The 19,809-nt window shown below is 43.4% G+C and overlaps 1 protein-coding gene across 1 annotated transcript in view; it reads left to right on the top strand.

Moving 5' to 3' along the window:
- The first annotated feature begins 2,664 nt into the window (after positions 1–2,664).
- The window catches only part of GP6 (glycoprotein VI platelet), a 36,358-nt gene continuing 19,213 nt past the window's right edge, over positions 2,665–19,809 (top strand). Inside the window, exons 1-8 of the mRNA XM_041733918.1 lie at positions 2,665–2,776; positions 3,417–3,665; positions 6,204–6,239; positions 6,602–6,651; positions 15,355–15,435; positions 16,735–16,882; positions 16,997–17,254; positions 19,400–19,684. Coding sequence (XP_041589852.1) covers positions 2,665–2,776; positions 3,417–3,665; positions 6,204–6,239; positions 6,602–6,651; positions 15,355–15,435; positions 16,735–16,882; positions 16,997–17,254; positions 19,400–19,684 — 1,219 coding nt within the window. The remainder of the gene's footprint in view (positions 2,777–3,416; positions 3,666–6,203; positions 6,240–6,601; positions 6,652–15,354; positions 15,436–16,734; positions 16,883–16,996; positions 17,255–19,399; positions 19,685–19,809) is intronic.

Genomic DNA, 19,809 nt, shown 5'->3' with positions numbered 1-19,809 from the left:
TGTCTCATGGTTCTAGAGGTTAGAAGTGCAAACTGGGCCTCACCAGGTAAAATCAAGGTGGTGGCAGACTGCATTCATTCTGCAGGCTCTCAGGGGAGAATCTGTTTTCCTTGCTCTTTCTAGCTTCTGGAGGTACCTGAGTCCCTCCGCTCGTGAACCCCTTCTCCGTCTTCAAAGCCACCAGTGGCCGATTGATTCCTTCTCCCACTACCTCACTGACACTTTTTTATTTGTTTGTTTATTTGTTTTGACTCCCTCTTCTGCATTTGAAAAATCCTTGTGAAGTTAAAAATAGACCTGCCCTACGACCCAGCAATTGCACTGTTGGGGATTTATCCCAAAGATTCAGATGCAATGAAACGCCAGGACACCTGCACCCCGATGTTTCTAGCAGCAATGTCCACAATAGCCAAACTGTGGAAGGAGCCTCGGTGTCCATCGACAGATGATGGATAAAGAAGATGTGGTCTATGTATACAATGGAATATTACTCAGCCATTAGAAACGACAAATACCCACCATTTGCTTCAACGTGGATGGAACTGGAGGGTATTATGCTGAGTGAAATATGTCAATCGGAGAAGGACAGTGTATGTTCTCATTCATTTGGGGAATATAAATAATAGTGAAAGGGAATATAAAGGAAGGGAGAAGAAATGTGTGGGAAATATCAGAAAGGGAAACAGAACATAAAGACTCCTAACTCTGGGAAACGAACTAGGGGTAGTGGAAGGGGAGGAGGGCGGGGGGTGGGGGTGAGTGGGTGACGGGCACTGAGGGGGGCACTCGACAGGATGAGCACTGAGTGTTATTCTGTATGTTGGTAAATTGAACACCAATAAAAAATAAATTTATTATATAAAAAAAGAAAAGACCCTAAATAACGAAAGTAATGTTGAAAAAGAAAACCAAAGCTGGAGGCATCACAATTCTGGACTTCAAGCTGTATTATAAAGCTGTGATCATCAAGATAGTATGGTACTGGCATGAAAACAGACACATAGATTAGTGGAACAGAATAGAGAACCCAGAAATAGACCCTCAATTTTATGCCAACTAGTCTTCCACAAAGCAGGAAAGAATATCTACTGGAAAAAAGATAGTCTCTTCAACAAATGGTGTTGGGAAAATTGAACAGCCACATGCAGAAGAATGAAACTGAACCACTCTCTTACATTTTTATACACAAAAATAAACTCAAAATGGATGAAAGACCTAAATGTGAGACAGAAATCCATCAGAATCCTACATCAGAAAATGTAGGCAGCAACCTCTTTGACCTTGGTTACCCCAACTTGTTGCTAGACATGTCTTCAAAGTCAAGGGAAACAAAAGCAAAAATTAACTATTAGGACTTCATCAGGATAAAAAGCTTTTGCAGAGCAAGAGTCAACAAAACTAAAGAGTTGAGAAATGGCTTACCAGATAAAGGGATAGTATCCAAAACCTATAAAGAACTTACCAAACTCAATACCCAGAAAATAAAAAAATCCAGTCAAGAAATGGGTGGAAGACATGAGCAGACATTACTCCAAAGAAGACATACAAATGGCCAACAGACACAGGAAAATGCTCAATATTGCTCAGCATCAGGGAAATACAGATCAAAACCACAACAAAATATCACATCACACCAGTCAGAATGACTAACATTAATAAGTCAGTAAATGACAGATATTGGTGAGGAGGTGGAGAAAGGGGAGCCCTTTTGCACTGTTGGTGGTAAACTGGTACAGCCACTCTGGAGAACAATATGAAAGTTCTTCAGAAAGCTAAAAACAGAACTAGCCTATGACCCAGCAATCATACTACTACTAGGTATTTACCCAAAGGATACAGATATAGTGATTTTAAGGGGCACCTGCACCCCAATGTTTATAGCAGAAATGTTCACATTAGCCAAACTATGGAAAGGGCTGAGATGTCCATCGACAGATGAATGGATAAAGAAGATATGGTGTATATATATATATAATGGAATATTACTCAGCCATCAAAAAGAATGAAATCTTGCCATTTGTAATGATGTGGTTGGAACTAGAGGGCATTATACTAAGTTAAATAAGTCAGTCAGAGAAAGAAAATATCATATGATCGCACTCATACATGGAATTTAAGAAACAAAACAGAGGATCATAGGAAAAGGGAAGGGAAGGAAACATAAAATAAGAAAATCAGAGAGGAAGACAAACCATAAGATAGTCTTAACTCTAGAGAACAAACTGAGGGTTACTGGAGGAGATGAGGGTGGGGGGATGGGGTAACTGGGTGATGAGCATCAAGGAGGGCACTTGAGGGGCACCCAGGTGGTTCAGTGGTCGAGCATCTGCCTTTGGCTCAGGTTGTGATCCTGGGGTCCTGGGATTAGAAAGTGCAGACAGAGGTTAAAGTGGAGGTGGTAGAAGTTGTCTCTCACATCCTGGGGTTGAGGAAAAGGGGTTTCCTGACATCAGGATGTTTGGGCTTCATGTCCAATTTGTCTTCCATGATTATTATTACCACGGCCCTCCATCTGGACATCCCCAGGGGCTGTGATTCCCCAGGACAGTTCTGTGACCATCTACTGCAAGAGGCCTCCCAGAGTGCTCAGATGGCAGCTACTTAAGAGAAGGACTTCTTGTCACATGGTACAACAGAATCTCACAGGGAACTCAGGGACTTCCCATGTTTTTCATCCAGCCTGTGACATACAGCAATGCAGGGATCTACTATTCTGTGTACCAGAAGCGAGGAGGCTGGTCAGGACCCAGTGACTCAATGGATCTGGTGATGTCAGGTAAGGGACTCCCCCAAGGGCACAGCCCAGCTTCCATCTCTGCTGCTCCACACATTGGACCAGCAGTGCGTCTATCATAGATCCTTGTCCTTACACCTTATCCATTGGGGTCTCACTCTCTGTGTCCTGACTCTGGTCCCATATCCCTTCAGGGAGGCTGCTGGAGTCCCAAAAGGGACCACATCTCATGGGGATAGACACTCAGCTCCCCCTCCATGCATATGGCCACTCTCTGGTCCTGGGTTGTGGGCAAATTGAAAAGTGTTGGTTTCCTGGCAGCCTGGGTGGCTCAGTGGTTTAGTGCCACCTTTGGCCCAGAGTGTGATCCATGGAGACCCCAGACCAAGTCCCGCATTGGGCTTCCTGCGTGGAGTCTGCTTCTGCCTCTGCCTGTGTCTCTGCCTCTCTCTCTCTGTGTCTCTCATGAATAAATAAATAAAATCTTAAAGAAAAGTGTTGGTTTGTTTGTCTTGTTCTTGTGATCACCGTATAGCAGCAATAGTTGACTTTCACCTACTTTCTTTCTTCTTTCTTTTAGGGCCAAACAAGAGAATGGTGGTTTTGTGTGTGGTTAATGATAAGAGATTCTCTTCCCTTTGAGGTGTATACAAGGACACACCCTCCCTAACTGCTTCTCCAGGCCCCAATGTGACCTTAGGAGAGAATGTGGCCCTCCTTTGTCAAGCATCTCAATACTACCACATCTTTAATCTGTCTAAAGATGGAAGAAATGCCTCTACCCAGGAATTTTTACTTCAGAACCATAAGACCTACCTTATATCCCCCATGACTCTTGCCCATGGGGGTACCTATAAATGCTGTGGTTCTTCTAAAATCTCCTCCCACAGATGGTCCCTACCTAGCAACCCTGTTAAGCTTTTGGTCACAAGTGAGGAAAGATGCCGACTGTTACCTTTCTGCTCTCTGCTCAAGGATGTCCTGCGTGATGTGTGATGTGAGGAATCTGTTCCATGTTGTATGATATGTAGGCTGTCTGGCATATAAGAGGACCCCTGCTACAATCACTCCATTCAATTTAGAGACCCTGAAGTTTAGTATATTGATTAGGACAAATTGGCATACATATAAGAATATTTTCCTTGGGAAGAAATGTCTTTAACCATGTACACAGAAGTGCTCTGTGGCGATTCTTGAGAAGCAGAGTGAGAGGTGGGTGCACCATGCAATGTGTGGGTATGTCATCATCCTTCATACCCTTCTTAGTCCTCTCCTTAGGTGGTGCCTTCTGCAAATGGGTAGGTGACTGAGTGTCATCAGTAGCTGATAGTGACAGGGATGCCTGGGTAGCTCAGTGGTTGAGTGTCTGCCTTTGACTCAGGGTGTGATCCCGGGGTCTGGGATGGAGTTCCACATTGGGCTCCTTGCAGTGAGCCTGCTTCTCCCTCTGCCTATGTTTCTGTGTCTCTCATGAATAAAAAAATGAAATCTTAAAAAAAAAAAGTAGCTGATAGCGACAGAAAAAGTGAAAGGAGTGGCCATACTAGTTTCTTCATTCAAGACTATTTTCATGAGCTCTCTATCAGCCACAAAATTTTGTGGGTGATTCTGATACCATAGTGCTGTCTCTCATTAGTCACCAAGACAACAGAGAATGCAGAAAGTTTACAGAACAATGTACAAGATGGCTTTATGGTCAAGATCCTACAGAGTTATGTAGGCAGGGGCAGTTTGGCCATCCTGGTGGATGGGGGTGGAGTTCTGTAAGCCATAACTTTCCTAGTTGGCTGAGAGTTTTCATGGTTTCAAGGGAGGGAACCATGTCCAATCAGGGGAGCAGAGGCGATGGAAGCACAGGTATGAGATGGGCTTGCCTGGTGCATTCTGGGAACTACAGGTTAATTATGGGGGGGTGCATGGCTTAGGAATAGAGGCAGGGACCTGAGGAGAAAATGGCAGGGATAGAGTTGAAAAGGGTAGTGGTGCCTGGAGAAGTTTGTGCATGACCAGCCTGAAGGCAGGGGTGCTGGGTGGAATAAAGATAACCTGATTTAGTTGTTCAGTATCTGCTGATGGCTGCCAACTTATCACTCCAGTAAAAAACGCTCCTATGGATATCATATTCATGGATTATTGGATATCTACTCAGACACCTAATAAGCATCTCAGCAGGGATCTTAATGGACAAATCTTAAAACCTCCTCCTTATACTGATCCTCCCATCTCAGTAGGTGCCATCCATTCTCTCCAATGATCACATCACTGAGAGTGATATTTGATGCTCCTCTTCTGCTCCCAATGCCCACATATTCCATCACCAAATCTCAAATCTCATTATTTCTATCCTCAAAAAGTCAAGTCCATTTCCTTCTTTCTTCCACCACTACCACACTGTTAGGACACAACCGCACCCTGCAGCCCTTTCCACTTGGTCCCTTAAGTCCATATGTCACACAGAAAATCCAGTATTTTTGTCAGCCCCTTTGTGGTTCATTATTGCATTTAAACTTAAATCTAGACTCTGCTCTATAGTTTTGGATTTTTGCTGATCTCTCCTGACCTTTCCACCTCTATCAGGAGCTACTCTTCCCTTCATGCACCATTTGTCTTTTCTGCATGTGGGTCACCTCTTTCTTACCTCTGAGTTTGGTTATGTTGAAGTGCAATTCTCCTTGCACTTCAGAGATCTGGGTGTTTCTTATCTTCAGGGCTCATCCTCCAAAGAAATATATTTTTTTTCTTTTTTAAAATTTTTTTATTGGAGTTCAATTTGCCAACATATAGCATATCACCCAGTGCTCATCCCATCAAGTGCCCCCCCTCAGTGGCCGTCACCCAGTCACCCCAGCCCCCTGCCCACTTCCCTTTCCATTACCCCTTGTTAGTTTCCCAGAGGTAGGAGTCTCTTATATTCTGTCACCCTCTCTGGTATTTCCTACTCATTTTCTCTCCTTTCCCCTTTATTACCTTTCACTATTTTTTATATTCCCCAAATGAATGAGACCATACAATGTTTGTCCTTTTCCAATTGACTTAAAGAAATCTTTTCTTATAATGCAGTGTAAATGGTCTCATCCTAGAATTTATCTCTATGTGTAAAAATACTTCTATGCATTGGTTCACAGGCATAGATTTTGTTGTTGGGTATGCTTACTACGGTTTCCCAAATGTCCAAAAACTTGCCTCATATAGGGAAGGCACACAATAAATGTTTATTGAATGGATAAATTAATCCAACAAGAACTCAATAACAGATCTTTACTGTTTATTAATTCCTAGACCCACTTGCCCCTGAAAATGGATACCTTCCCATTGTGATTGGGGTCTTGGCCATTGTTGTCTTAATTCTCCTCTTCCTCCTCTGCTGATGTTGTCATTGGGTCAAACATGGTATGTCTTAAGATGGGAGGGTTAACCAGGGAGGGCTTTGGTGGGTCCCCTACCAACACCAATTGCTGGCTTTCCACAGGAAACATTGACAATGAGACCAAGAACCAGGTGAAGTGTAAGAGGGAGGAGAATTTGGACTCTCCCTCATAGAAAATGTTATATCTTATTTCTCAGACCTGCCTTAATACTTTTATATCCTTTTACTCAGCGACACCCCAGTTATGGACTTCCGGGAAGAAATCAATGTAAAGGGGAGTGAGAATGAGGGGCAGCTAGATTGGGGGAAAGAATATGTTCAGGGAAGATAGAAGACATCCTGGAGGGAGCAGAGAAGTGTTCGGGGGGGGGGGAACCACCCTTCTGGATGTGGTGTCATTGCCTTGCATATTTCAGTCAGCCATCCCTGAAATACTGATTACAGGATTGGATAATTTTCAGGGTCTCTCTGGAGGCTTAACCCCACATTTCTCCTTGCAGATGATGTCTTGGAGGACATCCAACTTGAGGACAGACAGATGGACATGCATGTGAGTCTCTCCTCAGCTACCTCTTCTCCTGCTCTAATCACCTTCCACAGATTCTCTTTTTTACTTTGTATTTCTGTGCTGACAGGACCCTATAGAGGAAGACACTCAAGAGGTGACCTATGTTCAGCTACACCAGAGGAGTGTGGAAACATTTTTCTCCTGAACTAATGAGGACTTCTCTGGCGAGCCCTGTGTGTCTTTTTTACTTTGTATTTCTGTGCTGACAGGACCCTATAGAGGAAGACACTCAAGAGGTGACCTATGTTCAGCTACACCAGAGGAGTGTGGAAACATTTTTCTCCTGAACTAATGAGGACTTCTCTGGCCAGCCCTGTGTGTATGCCACCCTCACCTTGTCCTGAGTGCAGAGCCAGGACTGCTCATGTAGACTCCAGTATTCAAGTGAGCCTTAACAAAGGTGCAGCTCAATGGGGTGTCCTACTTATGTCCCTCAACACAAGCTATCAGCTTGTAGCTCCCCAAAGACTCAAGACTAGAGTCAACTTGTCAACTGTAAAGAAATTCCAGGACCGATCAAATATCTCTCAACAGATTGCTGGTTCCTTGTACAGTTACCCATCCACTTGTATATTCAACAAATATTTACAGAAGTTAACACTTTCCTTGGATCTGTGCTGGGGATATACATAGTAGTGAGATAGGCTTCTAGTTTCAAGGACTCCTGAAACTACTGGTCTACTGAGCAAGGCAAGCCATGTGATCTGGCCCTTAGAAAGCAAAGGGGTTACTCAGCCATCGGAAAGGATGAATACCTATCATTTGCTTCGACATGGGTGGAACTGGAGGGTATTATGCTGAATGAAGTAAGTCAATTGGAGAAGGACAATCATTATATGGTTTCACTCATATGGGGAATATAAAAAATAGTGAAAGGGGTTACAGGGAAAAGGAGGGAAAATGAGTGGGAAAAATTAGAGAGGGTGACAAAACATGAGAGTCTCTAACTGGGAAATGAACAAGGAGTAGTAGAAGGGGAGACAGGTAGGGGGATGGGGTGACTGGGTGACAGGGACTGAGGAGGGCACTCGACGGGATGAGCATTGGGTGTCATACTATATGTTGGCAAATCGAACTTCAATTAAAAATATATTAAAAAAAGAAAGCAAAGTGGAGTGACCCACAGGAGCAGGTGTAAAGATGCTTTGGGTCACTGAGCAGACATAATGTCTAGGCATGTTTAAAGAGCCCTCATTGGTACCAAATACAAAGGAAAGTCATGAAGTGAAAGTCAATTTGGGCAGGGAGGAAGTTCTCAATGGCATTTCGGCCCAATGTTCTAGGTGTTGCTGAGAGCCAAAGCCTTCAAAGTACTGAAAATGAATAAAGAAGCTTCTTTGTGAGAGAACCAAATTGCAAAACAAAACAATTTGGCCACAGGAAGGGTTACCCAGAGGAGGGGAGTGGTGTAGAGAGTGTGTGGAGAGAGATATATGGTTTCCCCCTGGTTTTGATGAGTTTCCTCTTTTCAATTATGCAATTAAAATAAATAGAACATAATTTAAAAAAGATATGGATGAGAAGAGAGACCCTGAGGTTGGTATTAACAGTAACTTTTTCAATAAATTTTGACAAAAGGAAATAGAGTAGAAAGCTAATGGCACGTATAGTGAGAATTGGAGAGGTGGTTTGGAGTGAGGGGTAGAAGTAGTAGAGGAGAATTCAGTATGTATGTTGGTGAATAGAAATAACTGAGGGGAGGAAATAATATGGAAGACAGTAGGGAGTGAGAGATGGCTAACCTTTGGTGGAACAGTCTATCAGGTAAGAGTATAGACTCTGGAGTAGATGAGCTAACCTGAGTTCAAATTCTCCTTCTGCAGCCACTGGCTGCATGATCATGTACACATTTAAAAGTGATTCTCTAGGGCAGCCTGGGTGGCTCAGCGGTTTAGTACCACCTTCAGCCCAGGGTGTGATCCTGGAGACCCGGGATCGAGTCCCTTGGGCTCCCTGCATGGAGCCTGCTTCTCCCTCTGCCTGCGTCTCTGCCTCTCTCTCTCTCTCTCTCTCTCTCGTTGTGTCTTTCATGAATAAATAAATAAAATCTTAAAAAATGATTCTCTAAGTCAGAAAGACGTTAGTATTTTACAGAGAGAAAACTCCAAGCTCAGGAAAGCATGTGATGAGATGTTCAACCTCACGAGAAATTAGAGAAAAGAAGATGACAACAATGATGTGATATTACTCCATACCCACCTGCTGTGGGCTGAACTGTGTCCCCTCCAAATTCATACACTGAAGTCTAACCACCATTACCTCATAGTGGGACTTTATTTGGAAATAGGGTCACTGCAGAAGTAGTTAGTTAAGAGAAGGTAAGGTCATACTGGAATAGGATAGACTCCTAATCCAATATAACTTGTGTCCTAATAAAAAAAAGGGAAATTTGGGCAGAGACATGCACACAGGGAGAGTGCCACATGAACCTGGAGGCAGAGACTGGACTTGATGCATCTACAAGCCAACAAGCACCAAAGCTTGCCAGCAGCCACTGGAAGCAAGAACGGAGGCTTGGATTAGGTTCTATCTCTTGGTTCTCAGAAGGAGCCATCCATACAGACACTTTCATCTCAGAACTATGAGACAATACATTTCTGTTGTGTATGTAAGTGGCTCAGTTAGTGATACTTTGGCAGTTTTGGAAAACTAACACGTTATCAGACTGCCAAAGATTAGGAGGCTGGCAACTGCAGGTTTTGGGTGTGTGTGGAGGTATGGGGACCCTCTTGAACTGCTGTGGGAGAAGGAACCAGTACAGAGAATCTGGATGGCCATTTGGCAGTGAGTAAATTGAAGATGCACCTAACTCAAGATTTGACAATTTCCTGTTGGATACATATTTTAAAGATATTCTCACATATGTCCAGAGGGGTACATGAGGAATGATATTTATCTCAGCATTGTTTGCAGCAGAGATATTTGGACATAATGTGGCTGTCCATCATTGGGACAGTGAGAGGACCAATGTGTTGAAGCAAGTACCTGTTCTGCAGACTTATGAATGGTCTGAAAATGCTGAGTGTGCAATGGAAAGACAATGACTTCCACAGCATTACACAACTTACTACACAATACAATTTAAAAGATACAAAATAAAGCTTTGCAGGGATGAATGAATTCACATGGACTATTTCAGAGCTGCTCCTTGGAGATGGAGAATCAAAATGAGAACCATAGGGCAGAGATGAATTACAGAAGAGAGTGATTACTTAGATGCATGTGTGCCTGTGCTAAACCAAAGGAAATCGATTATTCAGCTCCCAGAACCCAAGCTCTAACTAGAAAAATACATTTTCTTTCTTTTTAAAAGATTTTATTTATTTATTCATGACACACACACACACACACACACACACACACACACACACACACACATACACAGAGGCAGAGACACAGGCAGAGGGAGAAGCAGGCTCCATTCAGGGAGCCTGACATGGGACTCTATCCCAGGTCTCCAGGATCACGCCCTGGGCTGAAGGCGGCGCTAAACCGCTGAGCGACCCGGGCTACCCCCAAAATACATTTTCTTCTAAGTTCAGGTTTCCCTGTTTGAATGGGACTAAAGGTCCACCTGTTTCTCAGTCTTGTGTGAGGGTCAACGAAGTAGTGACTGAAAAGTGAGTAGGTTTACAGAGATATTTGTGCACCCAAGTTTATCTTGTCCTCAGAGTCCTTCAGTGATCTAACCCAGTGGTTCTTGACTGGCCGTGGTTTTGTCCCCCAGGGGACATCTGAAGATGTCCAGAGACTTGTTGGTCATCACAACTGGAGGGGGAGTTGTGCTAGTGATTTCTAGTGGATGGAGGCCAGAGATACTGCTGAGCCTCGCAGAAGCACAAGACAGCCCACCCCCACTCCAACAGGCACCCGGTTCCAAATGTAAACACTGCCAATGTTGGGATACCCTGATCTGACCCCTATAATCTCTTCAGTCTCAGCTTTATGCTTCTTGATTCTAGCCACATTAATCACTTCCCACTTACTTGAAAATGCCAGGCTCTTTGCCTCATCAAGGCTTTGGGGCAATGCTGAACGTATTGTTCTTCATTCATGAATATTTCTCTTTTTTTTTCAGTTTATCACTGTTACTATTTTATTTTATTATTTTTTTTGAAGTCAGAATCCACTTTATTTTTTTTAAATAAATTAATTTTTATTGGTGTTCAATTTACCAACATACAGAAAAATACCCAGGGCTCATCCCGTCAAGTGTCCGCCTCAGTGCCCGTCACCCATTCCCCCCCACCCCCCGCCCTCCTCCCCTTCCATCACCTCTAGTTCGTTTCCCAGAGTTAGGAGTCTTTATGTTCTGTCTCCCTTTCTGATATTTCCCACACATTTCTTCTCCCTTCCCTTATATTCCCTTTCACTATTATTTATATTCCCCAAATGAATGAGAATATACAGTTTGTCCTTCTCCGATTGACTTACTGCACTCAGCATAATACCCTCCAGTTCCATCCACGTTGAAGCAAATGGTGGGTATTTGTCGTTTCTAATGGCTGAGTAATATTCCATTGTATACATAAACCACATCTTCTTTATCCATTCATCTTTCGATGGTCACCGAGGCTCCTTCCACAGTTTGGCTATTGTGGACATTGCTGCTAAAAACAGCGGGGTGCAGGTGTCCCGGCATTTCATTGCATCTGAATCTTTGGGGTAAATCCCCAACAGTGCAATTGCTGGGTCATAGGGCAGGTCTATTTTTAACTCTTTGAGGAACCTCCACACAGTTTTCCAGAGTGGCTGTACCAGTTCACATTCCCACCAACAGTGTAAGAGGGTTCCCTTTTCTCCGCATCCTCTCCAACATTTGTTGTTTCCTGCCTTGTTAATTTTCCCCATTCTCACTGGTGTGAGGTGGTATCTCATTGTGGTTTTGACTTGTATTTCCCTGATGGCAAGTGATGCAGAGCATTTTCTCATGTGCATGTTGGCCATGTCCATGTCTTCCTCTGTGAGATTTCTCTTCATGTCTTTTGCCCATTTCATGATTGGATTGCTTGTTTCTTTGGTGTTGAGTTTAAGAAGTTCTTTATAGATTTTGGAAACTAGCCCTTTATCTGATATGTCATTTGCAAATATCTTCTCCCATTCTGTAGGTTGTCTTTTAGTTTTGTTGACTGTATCGTTTGCTGTGCAAAAGCTTCTTATCTTGATGAAGTCCCAATAGTTCATTTTTGCTTTTGTTTCTTCTGCCTTCATGGATGTATCTTGCAAGAAGTTACTGTGGCCAAGTTCAAAAAGGGTGTTGCCTGTGTTCTCCTCTAGGATTTTGATGGAATCTTACCTCACCACTGCTATTCAACATAGTTCTGGAAGTCCTCGCCTCAGCAATCAGACAACAAAAAGACATTAAAGGCATTCAAATTGGCAAAGAAGAAGTCAAACTCTCCCTCTTCGCCGATGACATGATACTCTACATAGAAAACCCAAAAGCCTCCACCCCAAGATTGCTAGAACTCATACAGCAATTTGTCAGCGTGGCAGGATACAAAATCAATGCCCAGAAATCAGTGGCATTTCTATACACTAACAATGAGACTGAAGAAAGAGAAATTAGGGAGTCAATCCCATTTACAATTGCATCCAAAAGCATAAGAGACCTAGGAATAAACCTAACCAAAGAGGTAAAGGATCTATACCCTAAAAACTCCAGAACACTTCTGAAAGAAATTGAGGAAGACACAAAGAGATGGAAAAATATTCCATGCTCATGGATTGGCAGAATTAATATTGTGAAAATGTCAATGTTACCCAGGGCAATTTACACGTTTAATGCAATCCCTATCAAAATACCATGGACTTTCTTTCTTTCTTTTTTTTTTAAAGAATTTTTTTAAAATTTTTATTTATTTACGATAGTCACAGAGAGAGAGGCAGAGACACAGGCAGAGGGAGAAGCAGGCTCCATGCACCGGGAGCCTGACGTGGGACTCGATCCCGGGTCCCCAGGATCGCGCCCTGAGCCTAAGGCAGGCGCCAAAGCGCTGTGCCACCCAGGGATCCCTACCATGGACTTTCTACAAAGAGTTAGAACAAATTATTTTAAGATTTGTGTGGAATCAGAAAAGACCCCGAATAGCCAGGGGAATTTTAAAAAAGAAAACCTTACCTGGGGGCATCACAATGCCAGATTTCAGGTTGTACTACAAAGCTGTGGTCATCAAGACAGTGTGGTACTGGCACAAAAACAGACACACAGATGAATGGAACAGAATAGAGAATCCAGAAGTGGACCCTGAACTGTATGGTCAACTAATATTCGATAAAGGAGGAAGGACTATCCATTGGAAGAAAGACAGTCTCTTCAATAAATGGTGCTGGGAAAATTGGACATCCACATGCAGAAGAATGAAACTGGACCACTCTCTTTCACCATACACAAAGATAAACTCAAAATGGATGAGAGATCTAAGTGTGAGACAAGATTCCATCAAAATCCTAGAGGAATATTTCTCATCACCAGGTATAATCTCAAATGTCACCCCTCCCAAGGGAAGCTCCATGAAACTGTTCCTGTTAATGAGATCCATCAGATAATATTCCTACTCCATGCCTGAAGATGCAGACATGGTGTGGCTCTAGGCTGGTGACAGAAGATAAATGAGCTTCTGTGAGCTTGTGTGCAAGTCACTCTACTGAGGGCATGGCTCCAGCTTGATGATCCTCACTTAGGAAAAGCCAGGCAGATCCAGGAAGGGAGGAGAGGGCTCTGCATCTTCATCACGTCCGGTGTCTCTGCTCCAGCCCCTGCAGCTTCCCTCCTGGGTTACAGAGCTTTGGATGGGCTGAAGAACCATGGCCCCATCCCTGCCTGCCCTTCTGTGTCTTGGTGAGTACTGAGGATTGATCTGGGAAATGCTGAGGGACAAGCAGTAGGCTATGAGACTAAGAATGTTAAAAAAAATTGCATCAGAAATGAATTTCAGGGCAATTGGTGACCTCTGAGGGCCCCTTCATTTCTTGGTTGGGAAAACTGGGACCTGGGAGGTGGTGTTTGTCTGTTATTCTGTTCTATTCCCTTCTTGGTTAGGCCAGGAAATAAACAGGTCTTCCAGTTTTGGCTACAACTTTGTCTCTATACACTGTGTTTTTAAAAAATTATTTATTTATTCATTTAATTTTTAAAAAAGATGTTATTTATTTATTCACAAGACACACAGAGAGAGGCAGAGAAATAGGCAGAGGGAGAAGCAGGCTCCATGCAGGGAGTCTATGTGGGACTCAATCCCGGGACTATGGGATTGCACCCTGAGTCAAAGGCAGGTGCTCAACCGCTGAGCCACCATGCATCCCTATTTAAGTTTTTTTTTTATGTGGACTTGGTGACATCAGGAGTAGATTATAGATTTGTCAGCAAACCTGATGGCCCTGGAGAAAATAATCCTGCCATTTGCAACAACACGAATGTTCCTTGAGGGCATTATGCTAAGTGAAATAAGCCAGGCATGGAAAGAAAATGCTGCATGATCTCACTTATATGTGGAATCTAAAAAAGTCAAACTCACTAAGGCAGAGAGTAGACTGGTGGTTGCCAGGGGCTAGGGGAGGGGAAAAACAGGGAGATAGGTGGACAGAGTACAAGCTTCTAGTTATAAGATGAATAAACTCTGGGGATCTAATGCACAGCACAGTGACTATAGGCAATAATACTACAGAATATACTTGAAATTTACTGAGAGAGTAGATCTTAAGCATTTTCATCAAACCAAACCAAACCAAACCAAACCAATCTATCCCAGGTGGAAGATGGGTTAATTAGGTTGATTGTGGTGATCATTTGACAGTGTGTACATCTATCAAATCATCATGTCAGATACCCTAGATAGACAGTTTTTCTTTGCCACTTATACTTCCATAAGGCTGGAGTAAGAGTCTCTCAGAATGAGATTGGTGGTAGGGTTTTGTGTTTTTTTATTGCCTGCTCCTGCAGGTCTTGTGCACAGTTTCCTTATTCAGGAGAGCCTTATTGCTAAAAGGACAGAAGCTCCAAGGCCAAGCAGGAAGGAACAGCTGTATTATGTGGATAAGAAAACAAACCACGAGCACAAACCGCCTGTCAGTCAGTCATTAACACACACTCATGTGGCACTTACTGTGGGCTAGATACTGACAAGGTAGGCCCTCTCAATACCCCCATTTTACAGAGGAGAAGGCTGAGGCTCAGAGGCAGTTTAGAAACTTGTTTAGGTCACACATCTAGGGATCAAATAAACTAAGTTTATTTGAGTTTAGTGCCAAGTTCACATTGTTGGTAACTAAAATATGTGGCTGGTGTCTGAGTCTACCTCTTCCCAGCTGTAGGATGGTGGACAGGATACTGTCTCGTCTCCATGGCCCGATTATGAAATGGGACTAATTATGGTCCCTAACCAGTAGTACTGTGGTGATTCAGAGTCCATATAGAAGTGCTCAGAAGGGTGCTGGGAGTATTTCTGGTCCTGTTAGAAGTTTGGAGTAGAAACCCACAAAAGGACCAAGGTGGGGTTGTGTTGGGCAGTGGACAAAGATGTGGGTAGAGCTTGGGTACAGGGAGCAGAACCTGGTGTGGACAGAGGCTCAGAGGGGGCTGGAGACAAGTGTGTCACCCCCGGGGCTCTGAAGTCAGGGACGATCCAGATTCAGACAATTCCTGGCTGTGCGAGCTAAAAGAAACTGCTTAGCCTCTCTGCCCAGTTTCCTTACGTTTATCATGGAAACAATAACTGCCTCTCCTTCCAGCAGGTGTGCACACATGAGCGTGCATACGCATACCAGGTAAAGTACAGCATGCTCAGTGAAATTTAATTTCAGATAAACAACAAATAATTTTTAAAGTCTAAGTATATACCATTATATTTCATGGGTCATACTATACAAAAAAATTCATTGTTTATCGGAAATTCATATTTAAGTGGGAGTCCTATGTTTTTATTTGCTAAATCTGGCAATCCTAGCAAGGCTAAAATGGGGAATGCTACCAACACAACAAAAAAGGTGAACAAAAAAAAGTTCAGCTTCAAAGAAGAAAAGCTTTGGTCAATGTAGAGTAGGTAGAAGGCAAAATGCAGCAAAGTTACCTGCAAGGCAGAAAATGGAATCTATAGATTATGTGGTTTGATAGGTGTTTTGCACACATGGGGAGGCTATTTAGAACTGTGGAAAGAATTAGACACAGGGTCGAGGAAAAACTATGCAGAGGCACTAAACTGGACAAATATTGGTTCTAGGGAAAATAATTAGGAAAAATATACTGGTGCAATACTACACTCCTGAGGTGTGAATAATGTTTGCACAATCATAATAATTGCAGGATATTGATTTAAACAAAAAATGAAAACAATGGGAAATTCATGATTAAGACAGCCAGTGATCTCTAGACATGATACAATGCAAGAGAGCCTATCTGAACTTACTGCACAGCATGGTGATTATAGCCAAGAATACCTTGTTGCTGAACATTCAAAATGTTCTCACCACAAAAAAGAAATGGTAATTATGTGACAGAAGGATGGAAGTACTAGCTAATGTTGTGGTGGTAATCATTTTGTGATATATAAATGTATTAAATCAACACCTACACCTTAAATTTACACAATGTTGTGTATCGTATATCAATTATATCTTGATAAAGCTGAGAAAAAAAAAATAAAGACCACATCCTGCACACAGCCCCCTTTCCAGAGAGGAGATAATTCCCTTTACAGTTGTCAACCAGTGTGTGCATGGGGAGGAGGGGCAAGGAATTCGTGACTGTTTTTTTAAAAATTGTAATAAAATAACAAACTCAACATAAACTTTATCATTAATAACATTTAGTACATTCACAATGCATACAACCATCACTTCTATCTCATTCTAAGGCACTGTCATCAGTCTAAAAGGAAATCATGCCCATGAAAATCACTCCTCAATGCCCCTGCCATCCACCCCCCAGCTTCTGGCAACCACTAATCTCTCCATGTCTGAGCAGATTTACCTAGTGAGCATGTTTCAGATAAATGGAATCATACAATATGTGGCCTTCTGTGGCTGGCTTCTTCTGGCACTCAAATTATGTGAGTGTGTGTCCTTAAGCGAATGAGGACAGAAGAAAGTGACTGCCTGAAGATGTGGCATTACCTGCTCTGCGTGCAGAAGCGTGGCCTCCAGGAGATGCTAGCAGGTGGTGCTTTTCTTCTCTGCTCAGGGCTGTGTCTGGGGCAGGTGGTGCAAGCACAGCTTGGTGAGTCCTTCCCCTGGAATCCTCTGGATCTGGGTACCTGCACAAGGGCCAGGAGGGTGGGAGGAGGGGAGCACCCAGGAGGAGGTCTGTTTGGAAATTCTGCTTCCCTTCCAGGTACCCTGCCCAAGCCCTCCCTCCAGGCTCTGCCTAGCTCCCTAGCACCCCTGAAGACGCAGGTGACCATCCACTGCCAGGGGCCTCCAGACGTGGACTTGTACCGCCTGGAGAAGCTGAGGTCCCGGAAGTACCAGGATCGGCCTGTCCTCTTCATCAAGACCATGGAGGAAAGTTTCGCTGGGTGTTACCGCTGCTCCTACCAGAACGGGACCCTCTGGTCTCCCCCCAGCGACCAGCTGGAGCTGGTGGCCACTGGTACCTGGAGGGGCATGGGAGGGGGCCACCTGTGGCCTCGGGGCTCCAGGAGGGTGAAGAGGGGGATGATGATGACAGCGAACCCCGAGTCCCGGGAGGCTGGGGTTAGGGTGGGGAGCTATGTTTAGGGGATGTAGCAAAATCCACAGTGATTCACATAAGGAATACGTCAATGCAATACCTTTCCAAAACAATCAAAATCAATGCGAAAACATCCACACTGAACAAAGCATCATACTTTTTTTTTTAAAAGAAGATTTTATTTATTTATTTGAGAGAGAGAAGAGAGGGAGAAGCAGACTCCCCTCTGAGCAGGAAGCTGGAACCCGAGCTGATTCAGGACCCCAGGATCATGACCTGAACTGAAAGCAGTTGCTTAACCAACTGAGCCACCCAGGTCCCGCAAAACATTTTAAGTAAAGACAGAACCTTTCACCACAAAAAAAGAAAGGCAGTGTCCTTTCTTTCTTTCTTTCTTTCTTTTTTTTTTTTAAGAATTTAAAATTTTTTTTATTTGTTTATGATAGTCAGAGAGAGAGAGAGAGAGAGAGAGAGAGAGAGAGAGAGAGGCAGAGACACAGGCAGAGGGAGAAGCAGGCTCCATGCACCGGGAGCCCGACGACGTGGGATTCAATGCTGGGTCTCTAGGATCGCGCCCTGGGCCAAAGACAGGCGCTAAACCGCTGCGCCACCCAGGGATCCCTGGCAGTGTCCTTTCAAGCCATACTTAAGCCTTATGCAAAAGGCAACATGTATACCCTCTATCCACGTTCTAATGCATTATTTTTTATTTTTATTTTTTTGGGGGAATAAAGTGTTCTTAGCTTATGCTTTTATTTATAATGCATTTTTATTTATTTTATTTTATTTTTTAAAGAATTTTGTTTATTTATTCCTGAGAAACACAGAGAGAAGCAGAGACATAGACAGAGGGAGAAGTAGACAGGGGCTCACAGAGAGCCCAATGTGGGACTTGATCCCTGGACTGGGATCACACCCTGAGACAAAGACAGACGCCCAACCGCTGAGCCACCCAGGTGTCCCTCTAAAGCATTTTTAAATGGTTATTTTCCGAACAGATTTTGAAAATATCACTGATGAATTTGTTTCCCTAAAGTCAGGAGTATTAAAAGGATAATAAATTCTTTAAAAAGTATTTTTTTGTATAAATAAAATATTTAAACTTAAAATAATTTGTGAGTTTTAATAGCCTACATTAAAGTTTTTCAATTTTTTCAACTGTTAATAGCCTGGAAAATTCTTTTAGTACACCAAAACTTTATTTGATAGTACATCCATTGTCAAATGTGAAGTCCAGGCTCAAACTGCACTGGCCTCCGCGTGATTATGTACACAGCTCACACTACTTACAGCAATGTGCAGTAAGTAACTCAGAGTCACAAGTCCTGAATTTGAATCAATAGTGTGGAAAAAATTAACCATAAAAATACATTAAAGTGTTTTGAGCCTTCTGCATCTCTGCTAGGCACAGTTGGAGTCTCTTTTTGTTTAAAATCTTGATGTTTTAGGGCACCTGGGTGGCTCAGTTGGTTAAGCTTCTGCCTTCAGTTCAGGTCATGATCCTAGGGTCCTGGGATAGGGGTCCTGGGTTTGAACCCAGTTGAGGGGGGCTCCCTGCTCAGTGGGGAGTCTGCTTCTCTCTCTTCTGCCACCCCAACTCATATGAGTTCTCAAATAATAAATAAATACTCGCTCTCAAATAAATAAAATCTTTAAAAACTTCATATTTTGTTCACTATGAATTATTTGCATTAATTTTGGTTTAAAAATTGCATTAAAATATTAAGCTATTTTGTTACTACCATCACAGTTTGGGAGCTCCCTATGCATTAGGCAACTCTGTTAGTTGCTTCATTCAGTAAAGAACACTGAGGCACACAGATAGAGGGATGGGTTTATCTCCAGATCACACAGCCCCTAAGCGATTTGAGCCTGGGAACTGTGATATGATCTTGGTCATGCTCCCTTTAACCCTTTTGTGAGTTGGTAGCAGGGTGAGTGGGTTCTCTAGAATGGATATACCTGAAGAGTTTCCTAGCTCTTAGGAGGTGGGGGGAATCTTCCTACCCCCATGGTCAACACACTTGCCATCGTCTTTAACACCAGAGCTCTCTTTTCACCCAGGAGTTTATGCTAAGCCCTCGCTCTCAGCCCAGCCCAGCCTGGCTGTGTCCCAAGGAGGGGATGTCACTCTACGATGTCAGAGTCAATACAGTTTTGACCAATTCGCTCTGTACAAGGAGGGGGACACTGAGCCCCACAAGCGACCTGCAGAACAGTACTGGGCCAATTTCCCCATCACCGCAGTGACTGTTGCCCACAGTGGGATCTACCGATGCTATAGCTTTTCCAGCAAGTTCCCGTACCTGTGGTCAGCCCCCAGCGACCCCCTGGAGCTTGTGGTAACAGGTGAGGGAGATGCAGTCCAAGCCTTTCTTCTTCAGCTCTTGCATACTCTGGTGGAAGTTCCAGGGGAGGAGTCAACAGGTGTGAAGGGGGTGGGAGGCGAGGAGAAGCCTGAGGCTTTGGAGGGT

This window comes from Vulpes lagopus, chromosome 2, assembly GCF_018345385.1.
Source record: "Vulpes lagopus strain Blue_001 chromosome 2, ASM1834538v1, whole genome shotgun sequence".
NCBI classification, from domain to species: domain Eukaryota; kingdom Metazoa; phylum Chordata; class Mammalia; order Carnivora; family Canidae; genus Vulpes; species Vulpes lagopus.
The sequence above is the reverse complement of the archived record's forward strand: the minus strand, read 5'-3'. Positions and strand labels throughout refer to the sequence as shown.